This window comes from Sorex araneus, chromosome 5 (assembly GCF_027595985.1).
Source record: "Sorex araneus isolate mSorAra2 chromosome 5, mSorAra2.pri, whole genome shotgun sequence".
NCBI lineage: Eukaryota > Metazoa > Chordata > Mammalia > Eulipotyphla > Soricidae > Sorex > Sorex araneus.
Genome location: NC_073306.1, coordinates 74,367,450 through 74,379,789, shown reverse-complemented (window position 1 = coordinate 74,379,789; position 12,340 = coordinate 74,367,450). Strand labels below are relative to the sequence as shown.

The window sequence follows — 12,340 nt, the reverse complement described above, 5'->3', positions numbered from 1 at the left end:
AACCATGGTTTGGATAAGTCATAAGATTTGGTGTTTACAGTAAAAAGAGTAAGACGTTGTCTTGGTGATCTTACCATTTAAGAAGCATTTAAGAATAACTATTTAAGAAGCATTAGGTGCAGGATATAAAATCAGTTCTGCCAGGCAACGTTTGCATTCCTAAAAGTTGGCCATGCAGAGATTGGCGCTACCTCTGCCTGCATTTAAATTCTGCCACTGTATTTCCTAGTTGGTTGACCTTGGGAAAATTATTTAATGTATCTGAGACTGTGTTTATAACTGTCACATGAGGCGCCTGCCTCAAATAGTTATAAAATACCGCAAAACGCTTAGACTAGTACTTGATACATAAAAGTGATATGTGCTATTATAATTATGATCCTTAAAAAATTAAAAACATCTAGTAAAACATCTAAAATACTAAATACTACAATGGAATTGCTTCTGTGGTTAAGGTCATTCATAAAGCAAGCTATTGACATGCTTTTCACAATTACTTTTCACTTCAGGTGCTAACTCTGGTGTATAGAACTTATTCCTCACTGTAACATTTCTGCGGTGGTGAGGAAATGAGTCTGCCATGATTGATAGTGGGACTTATCAAGAGAGACGTGAGGTTGTATGAAGAATATAATGATTGTGAGACAGTGTGGTGCAGTGAAAATTCTAGCCTTTGATATCAAATTAATTGGGCTCAAATAGATTTCTGTCATTTATTATCTCTGTGCCCTTTATGAAATGATTTCATATCTCTGAGCCTCAGATTCTTTATCTGTGAAATGGGTACAAAACATAAACTTGAGGGCCTGGAGTGATAGCATAGCGGGTAGGGCATTTGCCCTGCACATGGCCGACCGGGGTTTGATTCCCAGCATCCCATTTGGTCCCCTGAGTACCGCCAGGGGTGGTTCCTGAGTGCAGAGCCAGGAGTGACCCCTGTGCATCACTGGGTGTGACCCCCAAGAAAACAAAATATAAACTTGAAACCAAGAGTTATTATCTGCCACTTCTGTTTCTAGGTATCATTAAAAACTAAAAAGTTCAATGACACTATAAATTTATCTGAAAATTTTATTTTCAGCAGAACCTAGAAACTGATATAATTTCTAGCCTCTAAATACGCTGAGAAAGGTTGATGCCTTTCTCAGCATATTTATATCAAACAGGAGTAATGTCAATAGCAAGATATCAGAAAGCACCAGCAAAACCAACTTTTTGAAAAAAAAAATGGATCTTTAGATCCTGCATAATACAAGAGTGACAGCATCTGAGAGGACAGAATCTGGGAACAGAAGGAAGTATAAGATGCATAGACGATAGTTAAACATCTCATGGGCATAGAGTTATAAAATGCCAAAAATCTACTTCTTGAAGGAAAGGATTTGTTCTGAAGCTTATACCAATTGGAGTGGACCTCAGGGAAAAAGACTGATAATATATAGAAAGAACTGACTGAAGAAGCTCTTCTGGACCAGGTTTGGTCAGACTGTTTGAAGGAGTCCTTGGAAAAGGAAACCAATGAAGCATTGGAAATGTGAACTTTGACATCTGGAAAGCATGACACACTCCTCCCCTGCCCCCCATCCATCCTCCTAATAAATTCCTAGGCTCTAAATTAATACAGAATTAAAATTGGTGGATCCAGAATAAATTGGTCAATGAAGCAAGAAAAAGGGAAAATCAGTAAAAATAAGAATTAAAACACACAAAAAACATATGACTTCTATAAAGGAAGATTATAAAGTCAAAATATAAAGGCTCAGGAAAAGGAAAAGATGGCGAATATTCAAATATGAATAGAAGTGAACTTGGAGAACTGAAAAAAAAAGTCAGAGTAATAGGTACTTTTCTTCAATCTTTAAAAAAGTTGAGGTAGCGAAAGAAAAGAGAATTAGATAGAGAAAACAGTAAAGATAGAACGGAGAGAAAGCAAATACATGGAACTTATGATAAAAAATAATTTTAAATATTATAGAGAAATGGCATACGTGACAGTACTAGTGATATGACATTTACACACTAGGATCTCAGAAAGCCACTACTATAAAAAAGACAAATATACAAATATGTAAATATAAAAAGTTCTAATAGATACAATGGTAATATAAACCTAGATCCTATTAAAATCTAGGTTCAAAGATGAAAAATAACTTCAAAGATGTAAATAAAGAAAACCTTACTGGGCAAAGTTAAAAAAGACGTAAAAAATTGAGTTACTTATCAGTGGAAACATAGGTAACTTTGGCATTTCTATTCTAATGTTAAGCATCTAAGGAGAGTGGAATGGTAGCTACAAGACAGCCTAGGAAATTACCAATGAGTAAGTTCAAATCCAGTGAACTTAAGGTACAAGACTATTAGTAAACAATTGTAAAAGGTCAGAGTCAAAAAGTGCTCATACAAACCCATCTTGAGAAAACTTGAGAATAAATTCCAGCAAAAAGAAATGGTGGAGGAAAATATTGCAACAAAGACTATCTCTTGTTATCAGAAGAAAATGTGGGATAAGAATGACATGAACCCCATATAAATTAATAGTACAGCAATGGCACAATTAACAAAAATTGGGAGAAGTGGGAAAAAAATGGGAAGTAGATTAGATTTGCTGATTTACTCTGTAGAAGCTGACAATGAAATGATATTATCAAAAATGATAAATAAAAATACACATCTAGGATATTTATGAATAAAAGATGATAAAATAATCTTAGGGATTAATATTAGTTGGTATGGAAAAGGGGTGGTAGAGTAAAAGAAAACACTAAGATAAGCAGCCATATTACAATAATAGTCACATTGTGTATTAAAATTAATTCTTAAAATAAATCATATTATGGACAACTTTGTAACTGTTTATCATCACTGTCATTGTCATACCACTGCTCATATATTTTCTCGAGTGGGCACCAGTAATGTCTCCATTGTGAGACTCGTTGTTGCTGTTTTTGGCATATCGAATATGCCACGGGTAGCTTACCAGGCTCTGCCGTGAGGGCAAGATATGCTCGGTAGTTTGCTGACCCCTCCGAGAGGGGCGGAAGAATCGAACCCTGGTCGGCCGCGTGCAAGGCAAACACCCTAATCGCTGTGCTATCGCTCCAGCCCAACAAACTTACTATGAAATGTTCCTGTTTATCATGGTGATTTAATTAAAAATGATAAACCAAAGTTAATTTTATGATTTTATGAGGTTTTTTCAAAATCATCCTGAGGTCACAGAGATAGTACAGGAAGTATGGTGCTTACCTACATGCAGCCTTCCCTGGTTTGAACCAATGGCAATTCATATAGTTCTAGAGCACCCCCAGGGGTCTCTCCTGAGCACAGAGCGAGCAATAATCCCTGAGCACTTCTTGGGTGTGGTCGCAAAACAAAGCAAAGCAAAAAAGCAAAATAAATTTCCCATGTTCTTGGAAAGGCTTGTCATTCTAAACTATTGTTAGGAATATTGGTGAAAAAACTTGAAAGAAACTGCCAAATGACATCTTAGGTAAAAACAACATCTTAGATCTATTCTAAAATTATAAGTGCTTTACAAATAAAATTATGGTTATAATTTAAAAATAAAATATTTGTGTTTTGTAAGAGCTCTGTAGCAAAATTTATGTTGTTAGATTACATGAGTGATATTTTTTTTTTAAATTTTTTATTGTGGAAAGTTGCAAAGTTACAAAGTTTTCAGGTTTAAATCTCAGTTATACAATGCTCGAATACCCATCCCTTTACCAGTGCTCATATTCCACCACCAAGAATCCCAGTATAGCTACATGAGTGATATTTAGTAATGATTTTCTTGTTGTATACAGTTGTCAGACATGGGCCTGACATTTGTCATTATGTTTGGTATTTATAATAATGATGAATAATCAAATATCTGCCAGTTTATTATAAAATGAAAGCTAAGATGATGCTTCTGATTGATCTTCAAAAGCTTTCATTTCTTTTAGAACAGTTATGAGACTGCTCCATATCGCATTCTAAGTGGAAATAGGTGAAAATTCATTTATTCAGTAATTACAGCAGAAGTAGTATATATCCAACAATGTATCAGATATAGAAGCTGTTTTCTCTGAACTAACACTTAGGTAATGGACATAAGCTGTATATGATAGCGTTGCAATAAAAATAGCCATAAAAATTGGGGGCTAGAGCGATAGCACAGCGGGTAGGGCATTTGCCTTGCACGCGGCTGACCGGGTTCGATTCCATATTGTCCCCTGAGCACCACCAGGAGTAATTCCTGAGTGCAAAGCCAAGAGTAACCCCTGTACATTGCTAGGTGTGACCCAAAAAGCAAAAACATTAAAAAAACATAAAATCAATAAATATACTATAGCACTGTATCACTGTCATCCTATTGTTCATAGATTTGCTTGAGTGGTACCAGTAATGTCTCCATTGTCAGACTTGTTGTCACTATTTTTGGCATATAGAATACACCATGGGTAGCTTGCCAGGCTCTGCTGTGCAGGTGGGATACTCTCGGTAGCTTGCCAGGCTCTCAGGGACAGAGGAACCAAACCCGGGTCAGGTAAATTATATCATACAATTATTCTCTATGTAGTTATATAATAAATATTGAAAAAATCGTTTAAAAATTAGATAAAAATTACTGGGGAAATTTGCGAAATAATGGTGGAGAGGTGGAGAGATAGTGCTTTGTTTGCGTGTGGTCGACTCAGTTTTGATCCCGGCATTGGACATGATCAGTCTCCTCCACCCGGAGTGATCCCTGAGCTCAGATCCAGAAGTAGTAAACTCTGAGCACAGACAGATATGACCAAACCCCCATCCCCCCAAAAAAAGAACAAAATAATAGCAGTGAGAAAAACTTGAATGGAGGACAAAATATACTGCTGTATATTGATCATTAACAATAAGAGTTTAAGTTTTCTTTAAAGAAGTCAACAGTGACTAGTTAATTTATGTATAATAAATATGCCTAATAACAAGTTATTAGGCATATGAAGAGTCTGATGTTACATGAAAGTCATAATATCATGAAAAATCACAATTTTAAAGACTGTCATCTTAATTTATAACATGCTTCCCATATATACATTTTTTTTTATTTCCCAGTTTCTCCTTAATATAGACATCATACTTTTTAAGTTTTAAAGAAGTGACATATGGGAATCTTTGATGTATTTATTAATCAAATTAACTAATAAGATTCTTATTTGAGTGGGGAGGAATAGGAAAACATTTATTAAATATTGGGTGTAAGGATTTTGGTCTATATGTGTGTTATTCAAATTACTAAACATAACATTTTACTTTATCTTTCTATATCTCCAAGGAGATTAGCTTTTGATAGAGAATGCTTATTTAACAATTGCTGTTGCTATAGACATGGAATATTTTTTCATATTGAGATATTTATATGAGGACATGAGTGCATCTGAGTAAGAGTTTTACTCTTTCTTTCTCTCTCTCTTTTTAAAATTTCAGGCATAGATATTCTTCACCAACTAGGCCTTGGAGGCAAAGATGGAAGAATTTCATTATCAGTGACTGCTGTACCATCATCATCTTCTTCACCATTTCCTCAGGGGGTCCACTTAACAGAATCAGGTGTCATTTTAACAGATGATGCTTACATTGAGTCACCTCTCATGAAGATTTTACCAGTCAACTTAAGATACCCATTGACAATACTAGTTGGGTTACGATCACATGGAGTAAACAATGCATTTCTCTTCAGCATTAGAAATAAAAATAGACTGCAATTAGGAGTCCAGTTATTACCTAAAAAAGTAGTGGTATACCTTGGAGGAAAGCAGTCTGTCTCTTTCAACTATAGTGTTCACGATGAGCGATGGCACTCATTTGCCATCACTATTAGAAGCCAAGCTGTCTCAATGTTTGTTGAGTGTGGAAAAAAATATTTTAGTAGAGAGACTCTTTCAGAAGTTCTGATATTTGATTCTAAGAGTGTGTTTACTTTGGGAAGTATGAATAATAATTCCATCCGATTTGAAGGAATAATATGTCAGTTGGATATTATTCCTTCTGCAGAAGCTTCTTCAAACTATTGCAGCCATGTGAAACAGCATTGTGACCCCAATTCAAGTGTTCTTCATACCACTAATCGACCAGCCAAGGTACCAGAAAGCTCTCCCCTTCCTAAGAAGTTTGTTGGAAAAGTACTGTCAGAGTATACATTTACCCAAAGTAAAAATATTTCAAATATAAGTAGTGATTCTACAACACTTCCTAAGCAAAAAGAACACCAGGTATCAAAATTTACACTAACCTCTCTTCATTCAAGGAATATTTCTGCCATGGATGTTGTGAACCATGGGATTCAGGCCAAAGAAATGATCACTGAGAAATATTCTCAGAAAAACTTAAGCTTCTCAAGGATACCTCCGTACTTCAGTGAGTCACGGACAAATAGCAAGGAGAAATTTAATTCTGTCTTAAATGTATCAGACAATATTACACAATACAATGACAGAGTAACTAGATTGTCATCATTTAAGAAGATACCATCAATTGTTCCACATATAAAACAAGATGTCACAAATAATCTCAAGAAAGCCATCACAGCAAATCTCCATACTAATGAACTCATGGAAATGCAACAGATTTTCAACACAACCTTATACAGAGTGACAGATGAACCATCTGTGGATAATCACCTTGATATAAGGAAGGAAGGCGAACTTGATCCAGATGCAATTTATCCTATTGAAAATAGCTACGACAATGAGCTTTATGACTATTATTATTATTATGAGGATCTTAATTCAATGCTTGAGATGAAGAATCTGAGAGGGCCAAAAGGAGACACTGGACATCCCGTAAGTTGTATTTTTGTTGCTTCTTAAATACATTGTCAGGTACTAAATTACCATACACCTCAAAAAGAATTCTTCAGCGTGAACAATAGAGAGCAGATCAGATGGGTGTCAGAAATATGTCTGGATTCAGTGAGTGAGTTTATAGTTACTCTAATACATCCCATCAGATTATAATCCTGGCTCAGATATTACACTCTCTTTTTAACTGGTAGACTGGAAAGATTACTTAATTCTTGTAAAATGGTGAGTAAGCTATCTGGTTTTCTTTTCAGTTGCAATTTATCCAGGAATTCAACTAATTCAGTATTCTTTATAAAAACTAAAGTTATATGATAATATATTTGTATGGTTCAACATACATAATTTAATTCAGAGTCATGTTACAAGGCTGCAAAAATGTTAATTTCTATAAATATAGCATACTTTGTTATCTATTTAATGACATAGCAATTTGCATTTATGAATTAATTGTAATACCACCTACATAGAACAAAAAATAACTTGCAAAGCCATCAGTTTGTTAAATGGAAAAATTTAGTCCAGTCACTTATTATCAACCAAAATACAAGAAAACAGGTTTAAATTTTTAGCTCTGACATTCATTTATTGTCTAAGGCAATTGTAGCCAAACATGAAAATGTCCAAAGTCACGTAAAACTCATTTAAAATTACAATATTGGAAACATATTTTATGTAATATTTAAATGTTATACCAACCAATATAATTTCAAAATATTTTTAAGAATTTTAAGCAGACTAAACTATATCTTTTAATATTTCTTTATTTGATGAAAATAAAATTTGAGTCATTGGTTTAGTTTCAGAAACCATAGAATGGAAGAAGATGATGCTATTTAGCTTATGTTTCCTTTGTGGTTATTACAGAAACTTACTTGGTAGATATTGAGCAACTCTTATTAAAGCGTATGACTAAAGGACATAAAACAAAACCTGAGAATATATTATTATTCAGAAAGAAATTCTTGAGGCCTAAAACTAGGCTAAACTAACGACATTGGTAGGTGAAGCAATAGTATTCAACACATATTTGCATAGTTTCTGCTATGAACACGGTAGAAGCACAAAGTATCTATAGCATAATCACTGCTCAGAATGAGTTTACACTTCAATATTAGAGATAAAGCAATTTATCCCAAATATTTAGAGACACATCTCACAGGAAAGGAAAATGCCATCAAGTGATTATGAACTACATGTATGAGATAAGATATTCAAAGGTAAGAAAAATATTTTTGAGAGACTCTTTGAAAGAGAAAACAGTTATTCAAAATAGATTCTTGTGGATAAATTTAGCTCTAACCTTGGCATCAAAGGATGATAGAAATTTCATAAATTATGGGAATCAATATATTTTTATGCAGGGAAAACATATCATATCTACCACTTATGGTAGATGTCTGCCATACCCTTTATATATATTGTCTAATATTAAAGAATTTTTAAAAGGTTAGTATTATTGTGCTACATTTTTTTCAGGGAGGAAATGAGCATAGAGGGGTTTATTCCCTTGACCACAATAACATTGCTAGTAAGAAATAGGGCCAGTACTTGGACCTAGATTTTTCTGCCTCTAAATCTCTAAGTCTTTCAAGTCTAAGTGTCAGTATTATTCTGAGTAAAGTTAGCCAAATGTATGGGGCCAGAGTGATGATATTGTTTTCCTTGCACACTGCCTACCCAGATTAGATCCCTGGCATCCCCTATGGTCCTCTGAGCACTTCCAGAAGTAATTCCTCAGAGGAGGCTAGGAATAAGTCCTGAGCATCATTGGGTGTGGCCCCCAAATAAACCCAAAACAAAGAAAGTTAGACAAGGACGAAAACCCAGTCTAGAGGTTGTCAGGTTGTGGATCATAATTATCAACAGGATATTTTTTAACTTCATCATGTTCTTAGTGGAAAACTGTGTAGTTTCTGAAAGACAGTTGGTCTGGTAGCAGGGCTCATAGCAGACAGGACATTCCTATTATCTTAATATTTCAAAAGTAGGACATTATTCAAATGTACAGAAGTAAAAATGCAAAGAAAAGGTAGGATTTAGTATATATATTTTTAGGAAAATTTGGTGGTACTAGAGGAAAAATTGGTACTTATGAACTAGAGGAAAATATTTAGAGTAAAATGTGACTAAGAAATAAGGAAAAAACCCAGAATTGACTCATTTTAGTTTCTTGATAGAGAGAATGATGATATAATTACAAAGATAATATTTAAGAGGAGAGTCAATTTTAGAATAAGAAAATAAGCAAAAACATTTAATGAATCGTCAGTAATTCAGTAGGCTTGTTGAAAAAGTTGAAGAAACATAGGTGGAAAGAAGTTATGACAGGAGCTAAAGAGTATAGATTTGGAAATTTTTATCCATATTATAATTGAGGTATCAGGCTGGATAATATTTTCAAAGAAATAAATTCTGTGTCGGGTCAACAGCCGAGTCATAGGGCATGCTTGCTTTCTGGTTATAGAAAAAATGGCATAAATGTGATAATATAGTCCGAGAAATGGGAACAAATTTGCATGTTATCACATAAGACATTGGTTAGCAGTGTCTAAATGAAAAGAGTCAGAAGATGAGGATAATCTGAGACTAAGTGGAAGAAATAGAAATGTCAGAGTTGAACATTGGGAATCTAATTTCAGTGTAGGGTGGAAGACTTTAAGTAGATTTTAGAGAGCTAATGAGACTGAATGGCAACAAAATCTATAGGGACTGTATAGTCAGCTTGAATTTTCTACTGTGACTTGCTTATGGTGTGTACCCATGAAGTTTTCCACTATATAAAAGTTCCTTAGGCCTATTAGATTCTGCATTAGTTTTTTCTGAAACCATTTTTAAGCTGGATTATTTTTATTTATTCTGAAAGTATCTCCTGTCTTCAAATGTTTTTTATTTGCTTTTTTCTGTATTCTTGGTCACTCCAGTGAATGTTTGTTGAATGACCTTTGTGAGATTGAGAGATCCTTTTTATTATCTCTGCTATAATTATGTTTGTGGGATTATTTTCTACCACTCTCAGTTTTCAGTGAATTCAGTTATATAACACCCCTATCCTTTTACTGATATTTTTCAGCTACAAATTCTCTGTCATGTTGCTTCTGACAGAATTCACCTAAAATGGTCTCTCTTTTGCACTTTTATTACCTTTGACTTCTTTTATCATAAAATTTGGGCTTTTTATAGAAAATGTTACCTGAAATTCTTTGAACATATAGAGAATAATTAATTCCTTTTTATGGTCTACTTTTAATTTACCTTTGTTTTCATACTTCTGCCCCATGTCTAAATATGTATGTGCCATTCCTTTCTGGTAACTACCAATGTTTATAATAAAATAAAACATTACACAGTATTAAATTTTTGATTGCTGCCTTAAACTCCATCTTACCATGTTTCTTTAAAATTTTTTTTATTAAGGCACCATGATTTACAAAATGACTGTTCATAATAGAGTTTTAGGCATCCAGTGTTCTAATACCAATCCTACCACCGGTCTTTTGGTCTTGACCCAGAAATGTATCTCCTTTCATTTTAATGTGCAATTTTTTGTGAAACCCTTTATATCACAAAATCTGCAATGCAGTGTGGTGATTTATGCTCTTATCTTTTACTCCCATTCTGTGGCCAGAAGTATGAGGTTAGGAGATTTGGTCATAATAGATCATAAAAAAGTTATGGGTTCTTCTCTTCATCTCTGACTTTCTTACCCTTGGCTCTTTGGAACTGTATTTTCAGTGGGCACTGAATTCTGTCTCCTGTGGCTTTTCAGTTTTCTGAAACCTCATCATTGTAATCAAGGATTGTTGGAATGAACTATCAGGACAGATATACAAATATATCTATAGCCTGTTCAATGTTTGAGGTCTGAGGAGTTGTTTGCTTTCTGTTTTTGGTCATCACTCAACATCTTCCCTTCCAACTTTGGTAAGATAATCGTCATATTTTGTGGTTTGTGGCTGTAATCCTTTGCTTGTTTCACTGGCAACGATGTTTTTTTGATTTTGGTGGGTTTTTTTGGTTACTTTCAGTGAATTTTGAGGGAGAGTAATTTTAAAATGTTCTCATTCGTTTTTTTACGTAAATTCTCTAGTGACATTTGAAAAACAGGTCAGATCTTACAGGTTATCTACTTAAACTGTTTAGTGGAGGAAGAAGAAAGCATTTAGTTTAAACTGAAAACTCTCATGACTTGTGCAGTCATTTATTATTTGATCTCTGCTTACCTCTGCAACTTCATATTGTTTCACTTTTCCTTACTTTAACTCTTGGTTTATTTCAGATTTACGATAAGTATATTATTATCATGAGAATTATTTTTTATTTGTAAAACATATAACAAAACATTTACATCCAGAATACACAAAAGAACTCTTAGAACTCAACAAAAAAGTAACACAACTGAATTAAAGTATGGACAAATCATAAAACCCCACAAAAAAATACAGATGGCAAGTAAGCATATGAAATAAATGCTCAACATCATATCCCATCAGAAAATTACAAGTCAAAACAACAATGAAATATTATTTATACCTATTATAATGGCTAAGTTTTTTAATTGCTAATGCCAAATATTGGCAAAAAATGAAGCAACAGCAACCCATTTTTAAAAAAAAATTAAAGAACTATGATTTATGAAATTATTGATAGTTGAACTTTAGGAATATAATATTTCTTTTTTTAAATTTTATTTTCATAAAGTTGTTTATAGTAATTGATTACATTCAATATTTCAACACCAATCTCACCACTATTACACCTTCCATCTACCATTACTTTGAATTTTCTCACCAAGACTAAAGCCGGCCCCACAGGCAGATGCTAAATAATTTATTTTGTATTGCTTGTTATGAATAGTATAGGATGTCCTGGATACCATAACAGCCAGGACACCAGATGGGCGGGGAGATGGGGAGGAACCACCCATCCTTGCCTCCATATGGCCTGGAGTTTTCAGTCACTGGTCCCAAGTAACTGGGTTTTTCTTCTGGAGGTTTATGGCTACCGGGAATCATTTGGAGCAGGGGGAAAGAGACGTCTGAGTTTTAGGTATATAATATTTCAACACTAGTTCCACCACCAGTGTCAACTTCCCTCCTCCAGTGCTCCTATATTGCCCCTTCCCCCCAACTCCATCCCATCCCCACCTGTCAGCTCGACAGGCACATTACAAAGTTTCAGTGGTTGCAGCTTAGAACTCATGTTTCAGTTTTTCATACTGGTATGAGTTTGTGTTTTGGATATATAGATATACCACTCACCCTTATCACCAGTACAACTGGAACCCTATTGCCTGTTTACCCATTACTTCCACTTCTCTTCTTCCACTTGATATTTTTCCTTCTCTGCCTTTCTTCTGTCTAAACACTGGGATCAAGGGTGATTTAGGCATCCTCTTTTACTACATTTCCTCATCAGTATTCTGCATACCACAGATAAGTGAGATCATACTTTTTCTGTCTTTTTCTTGCTTACTTCACTCAACAGGATATCTTCCAGTTACAACTGTGTTACAA

At 34.3% G+C, this 12,340-nt stretch overlaps 1 protein-coding gene across 6 annotated transcripts in view; it reads left to right on the top strand.

Annotated features, from left to right (window-relative positions):
• Window positions 1-12,340, top strand: part of COL24A1 (collagen type XXIV alpha 1 chain) — a 294,562-nt gene that overhangs the window by 16,114 nt on the left and 266,108 nt on the right. For all 6 annotated transcript variants that reach the window (XR_008630306.1, XM_055140321.1, XM_055140322.1 and 3 more), the window contains exon 4: window positions 5,452-6,806. Coding sequence is in view for 5 of the 6 variants with exons in the window: in XM_055140321.1 (XP_054996296.1) it covers window positions 5,452-6,806 (1,355 nt within the window). In the remaining variant the exon portion in view is untranslated. The remainder of the gene's footprint in view (window positions 1-5,451; window positions 6,807-12,340) is intronic.